General features: G+C 51.4%; 1 protein-coding gene across 4 annotated transcripts in view; it reads left to right on the top strand.

The window, feature by feature from the left end:
- Positions 1-70: 70 nt before the first annotated feature.
- ARAP3 (ArfGAP with RhoGAP domain, ankyrin repeat and PH domain 3) overlaps positions 71-21,859 on the top strand; it is a 26,167-nt gene continuing 4,378 nt past the window's right edge. For 2 of the 4 annotated variants that reach the window (XM_010850401.1, XM_010850398.1), the window contains exons 1-25: positions 71-201; positions 1,437-1,954; positions 2,066-2,127; positions 2,223-2,334; positions 5,727-5,927; positions 6,064-6,133; positions 6,402-6,522; positions 6,614-6,798; positions 6,892-6,998; positions 7,258-7,457; positions 7,550-7,635; positions 7,792-7,974; positions 8,115-8,250; positions 8,902-9,018; positions 9,455-9,602; positions 9,707-9,809; positions 11,841-12,060; positions 12,800-12,863; positions 13,109-13,272; positions 17,955-18,167; positions 18,428-18,533; positions 19,674-19,821; positions 20,146-20,214; positions 20,839-20,913; positions 21,012-21,126. In XM_010850401.1, coding sequence (XP_010848703.1) covers positions 178-201; positions 1,437-1,954; positions 2,066-2,127; positions 2,223-2,334; positions 5,727-5,927; positions 6,064-6,133; positions 6,402-6,522; positions 6,614-6,798; positions 6,892-6,998; positions 7,258-7,457; positions 7,550-7,635; positions 7,792-7,974; positions 8,115-8,250; positions 8,902-9,018; positions 9,455-9,602; positions 9,707-9,809; positions 11,841-12,060; positions 12,800-12,863; positions 13,109-13,272; positions 17,955-18,167; positions 18,428-18,533; positions 19,674-19,821; positions 20,146-20,214; positions 20,839-20,913; positions 21,012-21,126 — 3,547 coding nt within the window. In that variant the 5' untranslated portion in view covers positions 71-177. Of the gene's footprint in view, positions 1,955-2,065; positions 2,128-2,222; positions 2,335-5,726; positions 5,928-6,063; positions 6,134-6,401; positions 6,523-6,613; positions 6,799-6,891; positions 6,999-7,257; positions 7,458-7,549; positions 7,636-7,791; positions 7,975-8,114; positions 8,251-8,901; positions 9,019-9,454; positions 9,603-9,706; positions 9,810-11,840; positions 12,061-12,799; positions 12,864-13,108; positions 13,273-17,954; positions 18,168-18,427; positions 18,534-19,673; positions 19,822-20,145; positions 20,215-20,838; positions 20,914-21,011; positions 21,127-21,859 lie in introns of all 4 variants that reach the window. The other 2 variants (XM_010850400.1, XM_010850399.1) reach the window with 2 other exon arrangements.

Below are 21,859 nucleotides of genomic sequence, written 5' to 3'. Positions count from 1 at the left end.
CGGCCCCCACCCCCCGCACTCCTGCCCCGCTCACCTCCTAGTTCTCAGTCCCGTGCCCTCGAGTCGGGCCTGAGTCACCGGGAAACTGGACTCTGAGTCAGGACGGGAGGTGCAGCACCCGGGCTCTAGCTTGGGGAGGGGGCTCTGCCGCAGAGAGGCAGAGAGAGGCCAGAACTGATGCTGGGGCGAGAGGCAGTTCTGGTAAGAAGGACCCCGCAGGAGAGAAACTGGGAGAGAGAAGTACGGGCAGAGGCAGAGACAGAAACCTAAGAGTCAGAATTGGCCAGACACAGATAAAACTGAAGATCTAGTTGAAATGGAGACAGAGGCAAGGAGAGGCTTAATGACAGCAAAACAAGGAAGGGACCGAGATGGATTTAGACATAGAGATGGAGATGGAATGGGGTGGGGACAGGGACAGTGTAGACAAAAACTCACGGAGAGAGGATCCAAGAGAGGTCTAGGTACTAACTAGATCAGGGTCCACGTCAAGGTGGTGGAATGGGACAGAGCCTCAGAGACCTGAGTCCAAAGGCATGGACAGGGCAAAGGAAGGCTTGGAGAAAGCAGAGGTAGGGGAATGTCATTTCGCAGTGTGAGTTCCTGCAGGGTGGGTGTTCCAGTTTGCACACACATATGGGAGAAGATGCTGCAGGTGGGTGCTGGGTGGAGACCCTGGTGTACCCCCGGTCCCTCATCTCTCTGGCCCAGTTAGTTCTCTGCCCCATCCTCACTCCCCAAGTGGCCTCTGCCCAGATGTTGGTACTGCCTAGAGCTCTCTGGACAGCCTGACCAAGGCAGGCAGGATGTGGGGGCGGCCAGAGCTGGAGGGACAGGAAGGAAGTCTGAGCAGAGACAATAGGTGGAAGGGGAGGAGGAACTGGGAACGACCAGGATTAGGATGGCGGGAGCCTATACTCAGCCCTGGAACCAGTGGGAGTGGGAGGTGCGCCTCCCTTCTTCTCCTCCCCTCTCCTCTGTGTCATAGCAGCTTCATCGTGGGCCCCTCCTCCCCACCAGCCTCTGTCATCCCCACCCCTGCAGGGTTCTGGCATCTTGTCCCAGGCTTGCTGACTTGAGTATATGCAGAGCTTTGACCCAGACACTGCGTGGGCAGGAGCTAAGGGGCCAACGCTCTCACCAAGAAGCCAGCTTGCCATGAGCCTGGGGCAAGCCTCCTCCCCTCCCTGGCCTCAGTTTCCTCCTCTGCAAATGAAGGGGTGCTCCTACAATGGGGAGGCCCTTTCCAATGTTTGGGGTTGGCTCTGCCTCCGGATCACAGGCTTCTGGTCATTTTCTCTGAAGGAAGACTGGAGTCTGGTGGCCTCTGTCCAAGCCTCAGACGTTGGGACAGGGAGGGGGAATCTCAGCCTGAGCCCTCCCTTCACCCTGCCCCTCCCCCAGCAATGGCCTGAGCCCCCATGGCTGCCCCTCAGGACCTGGACATCGCTGTGTGGCTGGCCTTGGTGCACCTGGAGCAGTATGCAGACGCGTTCCGGCAGCAGGGTCTGGCTACAGCGGGTGCGGCCCGTGGCCTGGGCCACGGGGAGCTGAGGCAGCTGGGCGTCAACGCCACGGGGCACCGGAAGCGCATCCTGCGCCTGCTGCAGGCGGGCACTGCCGAGGGCCCCCCGGATCCCCAGCCTGAAAGTGCCATGGAGCCTTCGCACAGCCCAGCACCCCCAGCCCAGCCCACCAAGCCTGTGCCTAAGCCCAGGACAGTATTTGGTGGACTCAGTGGCTCCGCCACCACCCAGAGGCCTGGGTTGGGTCCAGCCGTCTGGAGACCAGAGGCATCCAAGAGCCCAGAGCCCAGCCTGAGTCCGAGGTCCCCTACTGTCCCTCCGAGGTCCTCCTCCGAGCAGCCGTCGGCCTCAAATACTGTGGAGATGATGCCCAATGCCATCTACTTTGGCTTGGACTTGAGAGGCGGGGCCCAGACAGCTCAGGACATGTGAGTGGGGTCGGCTCCCTGGGACCCAATGCTGGGGTCAGGGAGGAGCAGGGCATGAGGGCTTTTCCTTCCTTCTCTCTCCCTGAATGACCACTAGACCTCTCTCCTTAGGGCCCCAGACAGCTCTCAGACAGCTGCCCCCACCCCTGCCCTCAGGCCCACAACGGGCACAGGTAGGTTGGCTATCATGGGTTGGGGGAAAGGAGCTGTGCCCTTCAGGACTCTCACCTGACCTCTTCCCTGTCTCCCCTGTTTCTCCACCTGCCAGTGCACATCATGGACCCTGGTTGCCTGTACTATGGTGTCCAGCCTGTGGGGGTCCCAGGGGCCCCCGACAGAAGAGAAGGCAGAGGTGTCTGTCAGGAAAGGGCTGAACACAGGTGAGTGGTCCATAGAGTGACTGTGGCAGGAAGAGGAGCCGGTTGAGCTGGTGGCAGCCGTGTTTCCCATTGGTCATCAAATGTGTGTTGAGTGTCCAGTGTGTGCCAACTGGGTTATTGAGATTCAGGATGAATATGACAGACAGACCCAGTCTCCCATTAGGCAGCCTGTGACTCATTGGGGACAGATAAGAAATAAAACAGGTAGACAAAGAAATGGATATATGACTTAAAATACGGAGAAGTGCCTTTCTTTCATTTAACAATCTTTTTTGAGCACCTACTGAATGTCAAATATTGTTGTAAATACTTGGGATAGATCATAAATCCCTGCCCTTGTGGGAAATCAGTCAATTAACAATAGATGTAATAAATGAGTTATTCCTGTGTTGAAAGGTAATAGTGAAAGTGAAAGTGCTAGTCGCTCAGTCGTGTCCGACTCTTTGTGACCCCATGGACTGTAGCCTGCCAGGTTCCTCAGTCCATGGAATTCTCCAGGCAGGAATACTGGAGTGGGTTGCCATGCCCTTCTCCAGTAAAAGGTAATAAGTACCATGAAAAAAAATTGAACAGGGTAAGAGGGCCGGATGGGGTGAGGGGGGGAAAGGACTGCAGTTTTTCACCAGGAGTTGCCAGAGTGTTAAGAAGATGATGTTTGAGCTAAAACTTGAAAGAAGTGAGGGAGTTAGTCCTTCTAGGGGAAGAATGCTGCAGGTGGGAAGTGTGGGCAGAATAGAGACTTTGAGAAGGCCGTGTAACCAGGGGATCCGGGAGCGATGACAAGGTCAGCAGGGCTGGGACAGAGGGGGCCAGGGTGGGAAGAGCTGGGGCAGATGCTGTCAGAGAGGCAAAAGGAGCCATATCGGGACTTTCACTTTTATTCTTAAGTGAAATGGGAAGCGAGCTATTGGAAGGGTTTTGACTTACATTTTAAGAATCCCTCTGGCTGCTGTGTTGGCAATGATCTGTAGGGGCAAAAGCAGAAGCAGAGAGACTAGTTTGGAGGTTCTTACTGTGATCTAGGTGAGAAATCTCAGGCTACTGCTATGAGAGTGGGAAGGGTGAGGAGTGGTTGGTTTGGGTTATATCTTGAAGACAAACTGTCCTAGTAAATTGAATTGTGACAGAAAAAGAGGAGTCAAGAAAGACTTCAAGGGTTTCCGTCTGAGCCTGCACTGTCCGGTGTGGTAGCCAGTAACCACGTGTGACTGCTGAACACTTGAAATGTGGCTAGTCTGGTGTGAGCTGTGCTAAAACTATAAAACAACCAAATTTCAAAGACCGTTTGATAGTGCTTTTCTGAGCAACTGAAAGTTCATGGAGCTGTTGTGGTCTGAAATGGGGAAGACTATGTGTAACACAGGAGTAAGGCAGATTCAGAGTTCAGGTTTTGATGTGTTGAATTTGAGGTGTGTATTATATGCCCAAGAAGAGGTGGTAAGTAGGCTGTTGGATATACAAGTCTGGAGTCTGGGGGAGAGGTCTGAACAGGAGATCTAGGTTTGTGTGTTGTCAGCATTTAGATGGGTGTATGTAGCTGTGAGTGAGTGTAGGTAAAGCGGAGGACCAAGATAAGGTCCTGGCATACTCCAGGATTGAGAGATTGGGGATAGAAGGAAGAATCAACAAAACAGGCTGAAAAAAAAACCTTAGTGAAGTAGGAGGAGAATCAGGAGAAGTTGATGCCACAGGAGCTAACGGAAGAACAGATATAAGGTGGAGGAAGAGGTCAGGTCAGATGTATCCAATGCTACTGAAGGTCGGGTAGATGAGCACTGAGAATTGACCTCTGGAATTGGTGACACGGAGGTTACTCGGGACCTTGACAAGTGCTGGGAGTGCAGGCTTGATTTGTGTGGGCTCAAGAGAGAACAAAGGAGAGGAACTGGAAATATGAAGACAACATTTTTGAGAAGTTTTTCTGCAAAGAAGAGCAGAGAGTTTGAGTGGTTATTGATAGTGGAAGTGGAGTCAAGAAAGGGGCTTTAATAGCATGGAATGCTGTGTATATTCATAGGTGAATAGGGATGATCTGATAGAGAGGGAAAACTAGTGGATATAGGAGAGAGAAAAGGGACAAAGTCTGGAGTGATGTCCTTGTGTAGGTGAGAGGACTGGAACCAAGTGCCCAGAGGACAGATCAGCTTTAGACAGGGGTGTTTGTCATAGTACCAGGAGGAAAACTGTGTATATGTGGAATGGGGCAGATGGGCCGCTGGGGGTCTGTGGGGATTATCCTCTGGTTGCTTCAGTTTCTCAATTAAGTAGGAAACAAGTAGGGTAGGGTGGAGGTTCTTAACCCGAGCTGCACTACAGCCTGGGGAACTTTGAAAATGACAGATGCCTGGGCCTTGTTCCCAATGACTCAAATTTAAGTGTCTGGCATGGGGCTCACACAGGGCTTCCCCGGTAGCTACGTGGTAAAGAATCCACCTGCCAATGCAGGAGACTCGGGTTCAATCCCTGGATTGGAAAGATCCCGTGGAGTAGGAAATGTCAATCCATGCCAGTATTCTTGCCTGGAAAATCCCGTGGACAGAGGAGGCTGGCGGGCTCTAGTCCATGAGGTCACAAAGAGCTGGACATGACTGAGCACACACGCATGCACATGGGGTTCATATGCAGATATGTTTAAGTTTCCTAAGTGATTTGTACAGCTGAGGTAAGGAACCACTGGAAAGTGACAGAATAATAGAGGACTTTCTGGGAAGGAATACCTGAAGGATGGAAAGAAGCAGCCTAGGGAAGTGTGTTCCAGGCAGAGGGAACAGTATGGCAAAGACTCTGAACTAGGGAAGAGAATGTGGCTGGACTGTAGTGAGCAAGGCAAAGGCAATGCAGGATGAGGTTGTCAGAGTTGCCCTGGGTCTCTCTGTACACAGTCTTGCATCCACTGGTAAGGAATTTTGATAGGTGTTAACGGGAAGTCATTGTAGAGATTCCTGCAGGTGCGTGAAATGATCTTATTCGCATCCTTGGTGGAAGGGCGAGAATGGAAGCAAGTGACTGGTTAGACAATTGCCTTCACTTCGGTGAGAGCTATTGGGAACTTGGTCCAGGGAGAGAAAGGCAAGAACTTTTTGGAGAAAGAACCAATCAGACTTATTGATGAGATAGGCAGCTGTGGCAGAAGTCATCTGTGTTAGTTATTCCCCAACTTTTCCACCAAGTAATACTAATGGCAGATGCAAAGGACTGACATTTTTCAAAAGAAAAGTCCTAGTGTGCCCTGGGAAGAAGATCCATGCTCGTGTTTTAGGTTCTCGGCCTCCCTGTTCCCTTGCTTAAAAAGCAGATCTGGTACCTGCCGGGCATTCCAGTAGGTGCTGTGGGTGGGGCTGTCCAGGGAACTGGCTCTAAAGTGTGTTCCCCTCTGTCTTGGCCCCCACAAGGCTCAGCAGGCCGGATCTGGAAGCACGTGAGGATGCTGGTTATGCCAGCCTTGAGCTGCCTGGGGACTCCACCCTCTCCCTGCCCACCCTGGACACAGAGACCAATGATGACCTCATTTCACCCTATGCCAGCTTCTCCTCCACGGCAGACCGCCCCACGCCCCTGCTCAGTGGCTGGCTAGACAAGCTGTCCCCTCAGGGGTGGGGCTGCTGGGAAGGGGAGCGGGGCACGGGAGGCTGGCTGGTGGTGGAGGTCGGGTCTCAAGTGCTCCCAGATCCTAAGACCCCTGGGGTGCAGGTCTTCCCAGTTACTGATCTAGGCCTCTCCCTTCCCCAGAAACTACGTCTTTCAGAGGCGCTTTGTGCAGTTCAACGGGAGGAGTCTGATGTACTTTGGCAGTGATAAGGTAGGTCTGGGAGATGCTTCATGGGGCCTGGGGAAAGGGAGAGGGAGAGCTGAGAGAGGCTCAGGATTGGAAGGCCAATCCCCCCGTGGTGGAGAGGCAGGCACCATGTGACTGTTGTCAGGGTCAAAAGGAGCGCAGTTAGCAGCTGTACCCCACTGCTTGCGGGATGAATGCCGAATCTCATTAAATGTTGGTGCTGGCCCCCGGGGGTCAGTGCACATGGCTGAGTTCCTGTCCCCAGGGGCCAATGGGCTGTCTGTCCCTCCAGGACCCCTTCCCCAAGGGTGTGATCCCTCTGACGGCCATCGAGATGACCCGCAGCAGCAAGGACAACAAGTTCCAGGTCATCACCGGCCAGAGGGTGTTCGTGTTCCGCACAGAGAGTGAGGGTGAGGGCCAGGGCCCCCTGGGTTCAGAGCAGGGCTGGGGAGGCCAGGTGAGCTCACAGCCCACTTTACCTGCTTCCCCGTCCCCCGCCAGCTCAGCGGGACATGTGGTGCTCCACGCTGCAGTCTTGCCTGAAGGAGCAGCGCCTCCTGGGCCACCCCCGGCCCCCGCAGCCACCTCGACCCCTCCGCACGGGCATGCTGGAGCTGCGTGGGCACAAGGCCAAGGTGTTTGCTGCGTTGAGCCCTGGAGAGCTGGCCCTGTACAAGAGTGAGCAGGTGAGCAGGGCTGGGCCAGGGCTGAGGGGCCTGACCTAGCCCACTCGGACCTCACTGTGCCTGCCCACTGCCCCCGACCCCCGACTCTGCCAGGCCTTCTCTCTGGGCATCGGAATCTGCTTCATTGAACTACAAGGCTGCAGTGTGCGGGAGACCAAGAGTCGCAGCTTCGACCTGCTCACACCACATCGCTGCTTCAGGTGGGGCCCAGACTGGCAGGAGGCAAGGCCGGGGGAGAGACCTTGAGGGGGAACACTGGGGTGCAGAGGCCCCAAGGCCTCCTCCTTAGGATGTCAGTGGGTGTGTCCCGACGGGAGTCCAGTGAACAGGGTCAAGGATGTCAGGAGGGGCTGGGCTGGCCCACGTATGGCTGTGGTGGCTGCTGCAGGAATGCCCCGGGTGGTGGGGCGGGTAGGGGGCTGGGTGTCCAGGCCCACGGACTGGCTGTCCCCCCCTCAGCTTCACAGCCGAGTCTGGGGGGGCTCGGCAGAGCTGGGCGGCCGCTCTGCAGGAAGCAGTAACCGAGACCCTGTCTGACTACGAGGTGGCTGAGAAGATCTGGTCCAATCGGGCAAACCGGCACTGCGCGGACTGTGGCGCCTCCCGCCCAGACTGGGCTGCGGTCAACCTGGGAGTGGTCATCTGCAAGCAGTGCGCAGGTGAGGGCTGGGGCCTTTAGCTGAAACAGGGAGGGGCTCGGGGGCTTGGGGCAGGAGGGCTCAGGGTGCCCATGCCCTTCACACCCTAACAGGTCAGCACCGGGCCCTGGGTTCTGGGATCTCCAAGGTGCAGAGCCTGAAGCTGGACACAAGTGTGTGGAGTAATGAGATAGTGCAGGTGAGAAGTCTGCAGAGGGAAAATGTGTGTCTGGGGGTGTGGGCTGGGGTGGAAGGAGCATGTGTGAAAAGGCCTTGGGTCCAGCCTGGGGACAGGATTGGAATGCCTGGGGATACAAGTTTCTGTCACTTGCCTCTGCTCCCTGTGACCCTGCAGTTGTTCATTGTCCTGGGAAACGATCGCGCCAACCGCTTCTGGGCAGGGTCACTCCCCCCAGGTGAGGGCCTGCACCCAGATACCACCCCTGGCCCTCGGGGAGAGTTCATCTCTCGGAAGTACCGGCTCGGTCTCTTCCGGAAGCCCCACCCTCAGTATCCAGATCACAGCCAGCTTCTCCAGGTAGGAGGGAAGGCCAGGGCTGATGGGTCTCTGAGTTGAAATGCCTAAACTTGGAGTGGGGCTGTTTTGGAGACAGGAGGACTGTCACCAGGGCTCCCAGGTTGTGTGCTGGGGTTGACAGAGGCCTTCTCTCCCTGTAGGCACTATGTGCAGCTGTGGCAGGACCCAACCTGCTGAAGAACATGACCCAGCTCCTCTGTGTCGAGGCTTTTGAGGGAGAGGAGCCCTGGACCCCCTCAGCCCTCGATGGCAGCTTCCCTAGTCTCCTGCCCCCAGGTAATCCCCACAAGGCTTCCTCTCTCTCCCTGCAAGAATTCTCAGCCCTGACCCGTGCCTTGGTTCTTCTGGCGGGGGCCCCCAATTACCTGTCAGCTAGCCCATCACAATGGCCCAACTTGGGCAGTTTCCCAACCCTCCAAGTCCTCTAGGCCCTATTTCTTCGTATTTGAAATGACCACTAATGACCACTGTCTGGAGTGGATCTGGATGCTTGAGGTGTTAGTGCTGGCCTATCCCTGTCAGGGTCAACCCATAGGTCGGGTCAACCCATAGGTCAGTTCTCACCTGCCCAAGGGAAGTCTGATCATAGAAATGGTCATCTTACACAGGCTGGTCTCCAGTAGTCATGCCACAGGGGCCAAGACACTTACAGGAGGGACCCCTGCCTGAGCCTTCCACCCAGAGCTTACTTGTTTGCTGGCTGGTGGAGACAGGCAGTGGGCAAGGACTGGCTTAGAAACCTCATCACTGCCTGCCACCTTCTTCTGTGATCTGGGTGGTGAGGGGTCCAGCACCACTGGGCTCTACTAGGCCATGCTGCCCATGGAGTTGGGTCCCACTGTCTTCCTCGATTCAAGCACTTTCCCAAGGGGATCAGGGGGTTCCATTGCACTGGCCTGACGTGACCACTTCTCCTTTCCCTTGCAGACCCCTCCCCTGGCGTGTACAATGAAGTGGTGGTGCCTGCCACTTACAGCAGCTTCCTGTACTGTGGTCCCATCAGCAACAAAGCTGGACCCCCACCCCCTCGCAGGGGCCGAGATGGTGAGAGGGGAGCCAAGGGATGGGAGGGGATGGGCAGAAACCAGGATGGTTGGGAGTGTTCCCTAGAGAGATAAGGAGGAGAGGACTGGGATAGGACACGCCCTGAAATGGACAAGGGTGCTGGGGTCAGAGGGACCGTGGCAGGGGTGGGGAGGGGCAGCATTGGGTGATTGTGCTTTGAAGTCACACCATGGGGGCTCAAATTGCAGCTCTGCTGCTTTCTCCCCATGTGACTTGGGCAAGTACTTCAACTCTGAGCCTCAGTTTCCCCATCTGCAAAACAGGATTGAATGTAAAAACTCCCTCATAGAGTTGTGACGACTACAGGAGATCCTACGTAGGTAGAGGGTTTGGCACAGAATAATATCTGGCAAATGGGAATTCTGACAGTGGGGACAGAGGTCTGCTGCCTGCTAACCACCACTTTCCCTCTTAGCTCCCCCTCGACTGTGGTGTGTCCTGGGTGCGGCTCTGGAAATGTTTGTGTCGGAAAGCAGCCCTGAACCCCTCCACCTCATCCAGCCCCAGGATGTTGTATGTTTGGGTGTGAACCCCCCACCCACTGACCCAGGTGACCTCGACAGGTAACACCCACCCTGTTCCCTGAACTTCCCTTTTTCCCTCCTGATCCTGAGCCTGCCAGCCCCCTCACTCACCCCGTCCCTCCTCCCGGACCTCATCTCTCTAGGTTCCCCTTCTCCTTCGAGCTCATCCTCACCGGGGGGAGGATTCAGCATTTTGGCACAGATGGAGCTGACAGTCTGGAGGCCTGGACCAGCGCCCTGGGCAAGGTGAGATAGCTGAGACCCATCCCCCGCCTACAGCTCGTGGGTTCCCTGTACACCCTGCCCCCATCCTGTCCCCTCCTATTCCTGCAGCCACGCCCACCCCTGCCACTAACAGCTGATGTTGACTAAGCACTTACTCTGTGCCAGGTCCTGTGTTAAACGCTGCCCACTCAATATCTCATTTAATTTTCACAACACTTAGAGGTAAGGATTATCAATATTTCACACCTAGAACTCAGAGGTTATGAAGCCACTCAGTCAAGGTCACAGAGCTAGAAGGCAGTAGAGCACAGGACGGAAGTCAGGCCTCTGTCTGCAAAGCTCACAGGCCAGACTGCACTGTGCTGGGCTCTTCCCTCAGAGAGGCTGCCACCTAACTCCTGCCCCCTCCCCCAGGCTCAGATCTCCAAGTCCACAGGCAAAGCTGCCTTCATCTGACCCAGCTTCTCCATTCCCAGGCAAGGCACTCTCTCCATCCTGCACCCCACCCCTGGCATTAAATTAGATCTCTGGCATTAAATCTAGATCCCTGGAGTCAGATATCCTGGGATTTGAGTCCTGCGACTCACATGTGTGAGCTCTTCCATATGGGTAGAGTGGGTGTCAAAGATCTACCCCTTGGGGTTGAGGATTAAGTGACACGTGAGGCCCACACTGCCTGGCACGCCGCAAGCCCTCCATCTGTGGGTGTTGAAGTAGTAATGGCGATGACAGTGATAATCGTTCCCATCCTTAAACAGCTTTTCCCCCAGCCCTGCTCCACCTTCAGCTCATCACCCTGACGTGCCACCTCCCCGCCCCGCCACAGCTTCTTAGAAAGCTACGGGCTCTGGCAGCTTGCAGTTCCTCCCTAACCCCTTCTGGCTGCCCTCCTCGCCTTACTCTTCCGAGCGGCACCGCTGCAGGTGGCCAGTGACTTGCCCTGGGTGAGGTTCAAGGGCCTCCCTCTGGCCTCACCAGGTAGTCTGTATATCTGACACCACTCTGTAGGAAGCGCTCCCCTGCTCTGGCTTCTGACCCCACTCAGAACTCCTCACACCAATAAGCTGTCTTCATATCCTCTAAGGGCTCTGATGCGGCCCTCCAAGTCTCCTCCTATTATCTCTTGCTTATTTGCTAAATTGTGTTTGACTCTTTTGAGAACCCATGGACTGTAGCCCGCCAGGCTTCTCTGTCCATTTCCCAGGCAAGTTGCCATTTATTCCTCCAGGGGATCTTCCCTACCCAGGGATCAAACTCACGTCTCTTACACTGGCAGGCGAGTTCACCACCACTGAGCTACCACTTTTCAAATATCCTTTAAGGCAGTGCTACCCCAAGTGTGGTCTGTTACCTGGTCCTGGCCGAGGAATTCTCTTACGGCCCGTGACAGGTTAAGTATAGAGCTTGAGAGTCACTATTTAGAATCTTTCATAGCAATGTGACAGAATAATTTTATGTGTGGGGTCTAATTTTTAAAAATTGGGGGCTTATATTTTATATGTCATTCTTTTTTCATTTCACTTTTCTAGTAATTTGTTTTCTTGTTTTTTAATCAAAGTGTTGGTTAGTGACAGATTGGTAAAAAAATTTTAAACTCCCTGTTCCTTCAGCACAAGTAGCTTGAGAAGCACTGCTTTGAGTTACTGCTTTGAGAAAAGGAATAGTCCTTTCTCCATGAAGCCTCTGCCTGGCCTCCTGGGGGTGGAACTTCCTGGGGCCTCGTGACTCTTCTGTCACAGCATGCAGCTACCCAGTGTGTCTTTCCCTACATCCCAATTAAGGGTATAACACTGCCTGCTGCACAGGCATCTTCTCTGTGTCGGCTGGAGCAAATCGAATTAAACTGCATTTCTTTCTTGTTTTTCTCCATCCATCTCCTGTCTCCTGCACCGGTCTTTTCTTTACTCTCTCCCCATCCCTTTCATTCCCCTCTTTCCTTGGCTTTCTCTCCATGTCTTCCTCTGCCTCCCCTTATCCCTCTCACTCTTACTTCTCTGCCCACCCTTGTCCCTTTCCCTGCCCTCCTCTTTCCCATTGTCCTCCTCCTCACAGTGGTTCTCTCCGCTGAGCTGTCACCAGCTGTTGGGGCCTGGGCTGCTGCGGCTGGGTCGCCTGTGGCTGCGGTCCCCCTCCCATACAACCCTGGCCCCTGGCCTCTGGATGTCTGGGTTCGGCCTTCTTCGTGGAGATCACCTCTTCCTGTGCCCGGCATCAGGCCCTGGGCCCCCAGCCCCTGAAGACATGGTGCATCTGCGCCGGCTACAGGAGATCAGTGAGCAGGGCTGGGGCAGGGATGAAGGGTGGCTATGAGGGGTTGGGTAGTCGACCTTCATATATTTAGGGTCCCTATGGGAGATAGCAGGAATAGTGGATTCAGGCAGAAGTTCTAAAGTCAAATTTCCCAGATTTAGACCCCGCCACCCCACCATCACTTGCTGGCTGTGTGACCTTAGACAAGTTACTTAACCTCTCTGTGCTTTAGTTGCCTCATCTTCACATTAGGCTCAATAGTAGGGTTGTAACGAGTTTCATATAAGGCAATGCATGTTAAACACTTATCACAGAACTTGGCAGGAGGCATCTTACAGGTATTCAATAAATGTTATATGTTATGTGTGTTATTATCATTATTTGGAGTCACTTGCTTGCTGGTTGGGGACTGAGAGAAGGGACTGGGAATTCTCTTTTCCTCTTAAAAGAGGAACAGTGTAGGATAGATTTAGAGATCTGGAGACAAGAAACTTGAGTTCAAGCTCAGCTTTGCCATAACAAGTAATCTGAGGCATGTTAACTTAACCTCTCTGAGTTTATGTGAAACGGATGTCCCTCATTGCTGGCGGATTCTTTACCGTCTGAGCCTGAAGTGGGGATAATAGTATGTAACTCAAAAGGTTTAAGGCAGTATTGATTGTAAACCTCCTAGCATGGAACCTACATACCTTAAATACTTAATGAATATTAATCACTATGATGAAGATGATAATGATAGTGTCCCATGATTCTCCTCCAAGGTGTGGTCTCAGCAGCTGACACCCCGGACAAGAAAGAGCATTTGGTTTTGGTGGAGACAGGAAGGTAAGTCTTGCCCCTACCCTTGACTCTGGGCCCCGCTTCCTAGAGCACAGTTCACACCTTCCACCCAGGCCTGCTGGACCACTGCCCACTTCCTCAAAGTCACTTCCCTAGTCAGGGGCCCTGTCTGGGTTGGGTGTTGCTGCCCCCTGCTGGTGTCTCTGGGAAGTCTGATCCTTGTGCTCCTGGGCCTCTTAGCCTGAGGACTCCCCTGGAGCTGGCTCTGACTCAGATCTCTCGGGTCTCAGGACACTGTATCTGCAGGCAGAGGGCCGGCTAGACTTCTCAGCATGGAACGCGGCCATTGGCGGGGCAGCCGGCGGGGGAGGCACAGGGTTGCAGGAGCAGCAGATGAGCCGGGGTGACATCCCCATCATCGTGGATGCCTGCATCAGTTTTGTCACTCAGCATGGTGAGTGGGTACTGGCTGAGACTGAGCTAGTGAGGGATGGGAACATGGGCACTGCAGGTTAGATGGGATTGAGGAGGGAGATGTGTGCATGTGACTTGCCTTCAAAAACTTTGCCTCCAGAGACTGCAACCTGACCGTGACGAGCTGCTCTGCCTTTCTGAGCCTCAGTTCCCTCATCTTTAAAGTGGGCCAGGACTTCCCTGCTGGTTAAATGGTTAGGAATCCAGGCTCCCAATGCAGGGGGAACAGGTTCAACACCTGGTCAGAAAACGAAGATCCCGCATGCCACTAACATCCCACATGTCGCACAGTACAGCCGAAAACTTTAATAATAATTAAATAGATTTAAAAAAATAAAATGGGGCTGTTGGACTTCCCTGGCAGTTCCAGTGGTTAAGACTCCACGTTCCCAATGCAGGGGGCGCAGGTTCGATCCCCTGGTCAAGGAAGATCCCACATGCCGTATGGTATGGCCAAAACATAAAAAGAAAGAAAATGGGGCTGCACACAGTCTCATGTTCCAGGATAGTGGTGATAAAGAGCACATGTGACGCATTTAGGACCTATAGGTGGTTAAGTGAGAAATAGATTTAAGGGACTAGATCTGATAGAGTGCCTGATGAACTATGGACGGAGGTTTGTGACATTGTATAGGAGACAGGGATCAAGACCATCCCCAAGAAAAAGAAATGCAAAAAAGCAAAATGGCTGTCTGAGACGGCCTTACAAATAGCTATGAAAAAAAGAGAAGCAAAAAGCAAAGGAGAAAAGGAAAGATACACCCATTTGAATGCAGAGTCCCAAAGAATAGCAAAGAGAGACAAGAAAGCCTTCCTCAGTGATCAGTGCAAAGAAATAGAAGAAAACAATAGAATGGGAAAGACTAGAGATCTCTTCAAGAAAATTAGAGATACCAAGGGACATTTCATGTAAACATGGGCTCAATAAAGGACAGAAATGGTATGGATCTAACAGAAGCAGAAGATATTTAGAAGAGGTGGCAAGAATACACAGAAGAACTGTACAAAAAAGATCTTCATGACCCAGATAATCATGATGGTGTGATCACTCACTTAGAGCCAGATATCCTGGAATGTGAAGGCAAGTGGGCCTTAGAAAGTATCACTATGAACAAAGCTAGTGGAGGTGATGGAATTCCAGCTGAGCTATTTCAAATCCTAAAAGATGATGCTGTGAAAGTGCTGCACTCAATATGCCAGCAAATTGGGAAAACTCAGCAGTGGCCACAGGACTGGAAAAGGTCAGTTTTCATACCAATCCCAAAGAAAGGCAATGCCAAAGAATGCTCCAGCTACAGCACAGTTGCACTCATCTCACACACTAGAAAAGTAATGCTCAAAATTCTCCAAGCCAGGCTTCAACAATACGTGAACCATGAACTTCCAGATGTTCAAGCTGGTTTTAGAAAAGGCAGAGGAACCAGAAATCAAACTGCCAATGTCTGCTAGATCATTGAAAAAGCAAGAGAATTCCAGAAAAACATCTATTTCTGCTTTACTGACTATGCCAAAGCCTTTGGCTGTGTGGACCACAATAAATCGTGGCAAGTTCTGAAAGAGATGGGAATACCAGACCACCTGACCTGCCTTTTGAGAAATCTGCAGATCAGGAAGCAACAGTTAGAACTGGACATGGAACAACAGACTGGTTTCAAATAGGAAAAGGAGCACATCAAGGCTGTATATTGTCACCCTGCTTATTTAACTTATATGCAGAGTACATCATGAGAAACATTGGGCTGGATGAAGCACAAGCTGGAATCAAGATTGCCAGGAGAAATATCAGTAACCTCAGATATGCAGATGACACCACCCTTATGGCAGAAACCAAAGAAGAACTAAAGAGCCTCTTGATGAAAGTGAAAGAAGAGAGTGGAAAAGTTGGCTTAAAGCTCAACATTCAGAAAACTAAGATCATGGCATCTGGGTCTCATCACTTCATGCCAAATACATGGGGAAACAGTGGAAACAGTGAGAGACTTTATTTTTGGGAGCTCCAAAATCACTGCAGATGGTGACTGCAGCCATGAAATTAAAAGACGCTTACTCCTTGGAAAGAAAGTTATGACTAACCTAGACAGCATGTTAAAAAGCAGAGACGTTACTTTGCCAACAAAGGTCTGTCTAGTCAAGGCTATGGTTTTTCCAGTGGTCATGGATGGATGAGAGAGTGGGACTATAAAGAAAGCTGAGCACCGAAGAATTGATGCTTTTGAACTGTGGTGTTGGAGAAGACTTTTGAGAGTCACTTGGACTGCAAGGAGATCCAACCAGTCCATCCCAAAGGAAATCAGTCCTCAATATTCATTGGAAGGACTGATGTTGAAGCTGAAACTCCAATACTTTGGCCACCTGATGTGAAGAACTGACTCATTTGAAAAGACCCTGATGCCGGGAAAGATTGAAGGCGGGACGAGAAGGGGACGACAGAGGATGAGATGGTTGTATGGCATCACCGACTCAATGGACATGAGTTTGAGTAAGCTCTGGGAGTTGGTGATGGACAGGGAGGACTGGGGTGCTGCAGTCCATGGGGTCACAAAGAGTCAGACACGACTGAGCGACTGAACTGAACTGAAGTGTTCCATAGCTACTCTGACTGGGGTGCGGGCATGGAAGGAACAGGGCCCTCAGATGTTACTAGAGATGCAGAGCTATGGAGAACAGAGAGAGTGCAGCTATTTGGCAAGAGCCAAGCTGAGCAGCAAAACCGTTGAGGGTCTGAGTAGAATTATTCTGTGTGGGAGGGTTTTCCAGCCATAAAGGATGAACTATGCAAGGGGTTCCCAGAATTCTTCGTGAGTTTTGGCCTCTGCTTTTTTCTCTTTATCGAGTAAGGATCAAATTAATTCTTTTCCCCCAGCAAACCCTCTTTAGAAGGCTGGACTCTTGAGAAGAAAATTCTCAGAAAACTAAGGAGGACAGTAAAGGGGAAGAAGGCACATCCATGTGCCCACAAATAGTTATGTTTACTACACAGACAATGGAGAGTCAGTGGTTAAAGACATCCTCCACGCCTTTGCAGTAGCCTCATGTACTGACTCCCCAAACTTAATAGACCCCATCCGCTTCTCAGCCTCACACGTGTTCCTAGGAGGATTGAAGTGAGAGGCCCAGTGAAAAGCCCTGGAGAAAGTGTGGGTGTTCTTCCCTGCTGCTCTACAGATCTTGCACCACCACGCTTCATTCAACACATATTTATTGAGCTGCTCCCCTGTGCCAGCCACAGCGGGTGGGGCAGTGAACGAGGAAGGTTCTGTGAAGCTCAGAGCCTTGTGGGAACGATGGGTAATAATTAAGAAAACAAATACACTCAGTTCTCATGATTCATGGCAGTTATAGTCACTGAAAACACTGGGTCAATGAATGCTGAACTGTTGCCCCAGTGGAAATACAGAGTTAAGTTCCTGGGAAATTCTGGTCATATTTTCATCAGTTGATCAATATGTAACATTGTTTTATGTGTGCTTCTGTTTGAAGACACTTTTAATTTTTTTTAAGTTTTCATCTCTTTTCCTCTCTTTTTAAATTGAATTATTTCACAATGTGTTAGTTTCAGGTGTACGACCAAGTAATTCAGTTGTGTGTGTATGTGTGTGTATAAATATATAATACCTATATTCTTTTTCAGATTCTTTTCCATTATAGGTTATTATAAGATATTGAGTATAGGTCCAAGCTTTCATCTTATAAATTTTTTTTATTTTATTATTTTTTAATTGAAGTATGGTTGATGTAAAATATTTGGTAAATTATAGGGGTACAATATAGTGATTCACTATTTTTGAAGATTGTGCTCCATTTATAGTTATTCTAAAATATTTTCTGCTTTCCCTGTGTTATACAATACATTCTTACAGTTTATTTTATACCTAACAGTATACTGCTCCTTCCCTATTCCCTCTCCATACTGGTCACCACTAGTTTGTTTTCTGTATCCATGAGTCTGCTTTAAAGACACTCTATTTACTATACAGTTGATTCGTTAACTTTGAACTTGCTGCCAGCAGTACTATAACTCATGCCTGAACAGAGCTTATCTGACACATGTGTTTTCTCCACAAGGTACATCACAGCCTTCTGGTACTTAGGAACACTAGACCGCACTTCAGCCCTCAATTGGGGGCCGTTTTAAACAGTGAGATTCCACCCCCCCAAAGAAGAACAAGAATGCAAAAATATGTGGCTCTAAATATACCATTAGAATGACACTTGTTTACTGCTTGAGGCCTTAGCTGGGAAAATGTTCATCAGGCAACTGAAAATTTTCTCCATTTGTGCATGTTCACAAGTGACTGCAGAGTGCCGCAGGTATTGATTTGGGGGTTCCAAATACATTTTAGGAGGTAGATGAATTCATAAATTCAAAACCTGTGAATAACATGTCCTGAGTGTGATGTGATTTCATAGAGTGCTATTTAAAGATCAAAGTGGTGAGGAGAGAAGGGAGCTGCAGTGTGATGGCATGGTTAGGGATGGACCTTCTGAAGGTGAGGGCTGGAGTAGGGACCCGAGAAGCAAGGCCAGAGAGGCTGATTTCTATCTGACCATCCTACCCCCAATAGCCACGTACAGTATGGGGGGGGTGGGTCAAAGACAGGGCACTGGGTGAGTGATAGCAGGTCTTGGGCAGCGGTGAGCTGAGATGCTGGCTGTTCACAGGGCTCCGGCTGGAGGGCGTATACCGGAAAGGGGGTGCCCGCGCCCGTAGCCTGAAGCTGCTGGCTGAGTTCCGGCGGGATGCCCGGTCCGTGAAGCTTCGACCAGGGGAGCACTTTGTGGAGGATGTCACCGACACGCTCAAACGCTTCTTTCGAGAGCTTGATGATCCTGTGACCTCTGCACGGTTGCTGCCTCGCTGGAGGGAGGCTGCTGGTGGGTTCAAGAGCCTCATGGGCAATGGAGACCCAGCCAGGAACTCCACGCCCCGCCCCCCCAGAATCTATAAGGCACCCTTGTGGGATTAGGCAGCCCCCACCCCAACACTCCTGCCACAATTGGCTGATCACCCAGGGACTCAGCTCAGGGAAAGGTGGGAAGGGGCGGAGACACATCCATCCTGGGTTTGTTTCTCTAAAAATCCCTCTGCTCTTCTTTCCCCGACTCTCACCACCCCTTGCCCATCACATCCCCAGAGCTGCCCCAGAAGAACCAGCGCCTGGAGAAATACAAAGAAGTGATTGGCTGCCTGCCACGGGTCAACCGCCGCACACTGGCTACCCTCATTGGGCATCTCTATCGGTCAGTACAGCCAGACCCCTGCAGGCTTCCCCCTGATCCTTCGTTACCTCTGTCCAATCACTCACTTACATTCACATATCCACCCCATAGACAATTGTTCAGTGAAGGTGTAACAGCATAAAGGTTCACATGATGGACTTTGGGGTCAGACAGACCTAGGCCTCAATCTGACTCCATTATTCTAGCGCATGACTTTGGATAAATTATGTTTTCTTTGAGCCTCAGTTTCCTCATTTGTAACAGGAAGATGGTATAAGGTATAGTATCCACCTCATGGGCTTCCCTGATGGCTCAGCGGTAAAGAATGCTCCTGCCAATGCAGGAGACCAGGGTTCAATCCCTGGTCTGGGAAGATTCCCTGTAGTAGGGCATGGCAACACACTCCAGTGTTCTTGCCTGGGAAATCCCATGGACAGAGGAGCTTGGTGGGCCACAGTCCAGGGGGTCGCAAGGAGTCCGACATGACTCAGCAACTAAACCATCACCACAACCATCCATCTCATAGGTTATATGAGATTTAAATGATGTACTTGTTGTAAACTTACCACAGCACCTGGCATATATGTGGTAAGCATTCAGAAATGGTGAACAATCGGCATTATTTTGTTTTATTTAATATTCTTTGGCAGCAAAGGATTAGATGTTGGAGACACAAAGAGGAATGAGATGCAAGTCTACCTTTACCAGTCTATTGGGAGAGACAGATTTTTTAGATGATTCCAGGATGAGTCTCAGTTGTATGGTACTAATTACAGACTGGATAATTATGGCCTCTGGGCCAAATCCAGCTTCTTGCTTATTTTTGTAAATAAAGTTTTGTACATAAAATGTAAAGTCATACCCATTCTTCTATATATATCCCATGGTTCCTTTCACACCACCAGAGCAGAATTGAGGGGTTGTGACAGATGGTACAGCATGAAAGCCTAAAATATTTACTATCTGTAAACTTACATAAAAAGTTTGCTGACCCCTATGTGTAAGTCTGTCTTTCCCCTAGACTGGGAGCTCCTTGAGGGCAGGGTTGTGTCTAACTCACTGCTGTAGCCCAAGTGCTTAGCCCAGGCATATAGCAGGGACTCAATAAGTGTTTACCAAATGACTGCTGTACCCACCTGAGACCCTCACACCCCTCCACAGGGTGCAGAAGTGCGCTTCTCTGAACCAGATGTGCACACGAAACCTGGCACTGCTGTTCGCGCCCAGCGTGTTCCAGACAGATGGGCGGGGGGAGCACGAGGTGCGCGTGCTGCAGGAGCTCATCGATGGCTACATCTCTGTCTTTGATGTAAGCTTTCCTGACCCATGACCTATGGTCCCTCTCCCTGGATGCTGGATCCTGCTTGTCCCAACAAACCCCTAACCTCACCCTCCAAAGGCCCTCTGCATCAGGAACCCCATCCCAGAGCCCTGGGCCCCGTCTCCTGTAACCACACTCCTAACATCCTTGCCCCTTAGCTCTCGGCTCTTCTGGCCTCTCCCCCTCTCCTCCAGGGGTTCTGGTCTTGCACATGTCTCCGGGCTTACTCTCTTTCCCGCAGCCTCCCGCTAATGCATACACACACCGACACACAGACACCCACAGACACACACCCTTTTGGCTCTTCCACAGATTGACCCTGACCAGGTAGCCCAGATTGACTTGGAGGTCAGTCTTATCACCACCTGGAAGGATGTGCAGGTAACTTGTCCTGACCCTAGACTTCTGAGTGGGCCAGGAGGGGACATCGAGATAGGAAGGTGACCTTCTGCTTCTAGGCCACAGGAAACCCAAGGAGAGGAGCGCCTTGGGGAGAGGTGGTTGGTTTAGGATTTGCTCCATTTATTCTACCCTGAGGGTTCTTCATTACAGAAGGGTGGCAGGAGCACTTTAGTTCCAGGTGTAGAGATCCAACGAAGGGTTAGCTAAGTTAGACAAAGAGGTGAGAAGACTAATAAATGCTGTCGCTAACATCTGGGGACGAATTATATTCCAAGCACCTGTAATCTCACTTTGGTGCCACACAACTCTAGGAGGTAGGTGGTCCCATTTTTTCAAAGAAACCGAGGTTTGAAGGGTCACTTATCCAAGGTTGTACTGTAGCGAGTGGCAGAGTCGGAACCCAGACTCCAACCTGTCTTCTCAAGTGCTACCGTACACAGTGCCACCACGCCTGGAGTTTCTTTTCTTTAAAGGGTCTGAGCGATGTTTGGGGTGAGGGTTCAGAGGAGGCCTCTGTAGGGGAAGCACTCATGAGACAACCTAAGGAGTCCTCTGACCTTGATTCTTTGTACTGTGTCCTCATTTCTTTACTCCTCCCCTCAGCTGTCCCAGGCTGGAGACCTCATCATGGAGGTCTTCATAGAGCAGCAGCTCCCAGACAACTGTGTCACCCTGAAGGTGAGTCTTGAGGGGACAGGAGGGGAGATGAGAGGGTGGCGGGCAGCAGGGGCAGTAGCCTGACCTGCATGGGTCCTCCGCTCTTGCCCTGACCCCAGGTATCCCCAACACTGACTGCTGAGGAGCTGACCAACCAAGTATTGGAGATTCGGGGGACGGCAGCTGGGACGGACTTGTGGGTGACGTTTGAGATTCGAGAGCACGGGGAGCTTGGTGCGTATGACAGCGTATGTGTGCATCCACGTGTGTTCGGGGTGAAAGTCACCAAGACTTCTGGGTTACCAGATAAGCAGCTGTCCTCTCGGGCTTTCTTTTTTTTTCCTTTTTGTATTTATTTGTTAGGCTGTGCCAAGTCTTAGTTGCATCAAGTGGGAGTTTTAGTTGGGACACGTGGGATCTATTCCCTGACCAGGGATCGAACCCAGACCCCCTGCATTGGGAGTGTGGAGTCTCAGCTGCTGGACCACCAGAGAAGTTCCTACTCACCCTTTCTCAATACTCTCTGTACTCTTGTCTTTCGTGGGCCCCAGAGACCCTTGGTTTCTCTTTCACATCAAAGGAGGTGTCTCTTTTTACTTTGCCCAGGCTCCAAATGCTGGAGGGACTTGGGGCTCAATCCTCAACCCTCTTCCTTTCTCTGTGTGTTTCCTTGGGTGAGCCTTATCCATTCCTGTGGCTCTAAATACCACTAATAAGCTGGCCCCAAATGTTTATGTGTGGTCCAGACCCCTCCTCTGAGCTCCAGACTCACATAGCCAGATGCCTGCTTGACTCCTGCACTTGTACATCTTGTAACATGTCATATTTTAAATACCTAAGACCTGACTACCCTGGCAGTCCGGTGGTTAAGACTCCACACTTCCACTGGAGGGGATGCAGGTTTGATCTCTGGTTGGGGAACCAGCGGTCCCACATGCCACGTGTACAACCAAAAAAAAAAAAAAAA

This window comes from Bison bison, unplaced genomic scaffold (genome assembly GCF_000754665.1).
Source record: "Bison bison bison isolate TAMUID 2011002044 unplaced genomic scaffold, Bison_UMD1.0 scf7180017864291, whole genome shotgun sequence".
Taxonomy (NCBI): Eukaryota; Metazoa; Chordata; class Mammalia; order Artiodactyla; family Bovidae; genus Bison; species Bison bison.
Note: the sequence above shows the minus strand (reverse complement) of the source record. Positions and strands in the feature narration are given on the sequence as shown.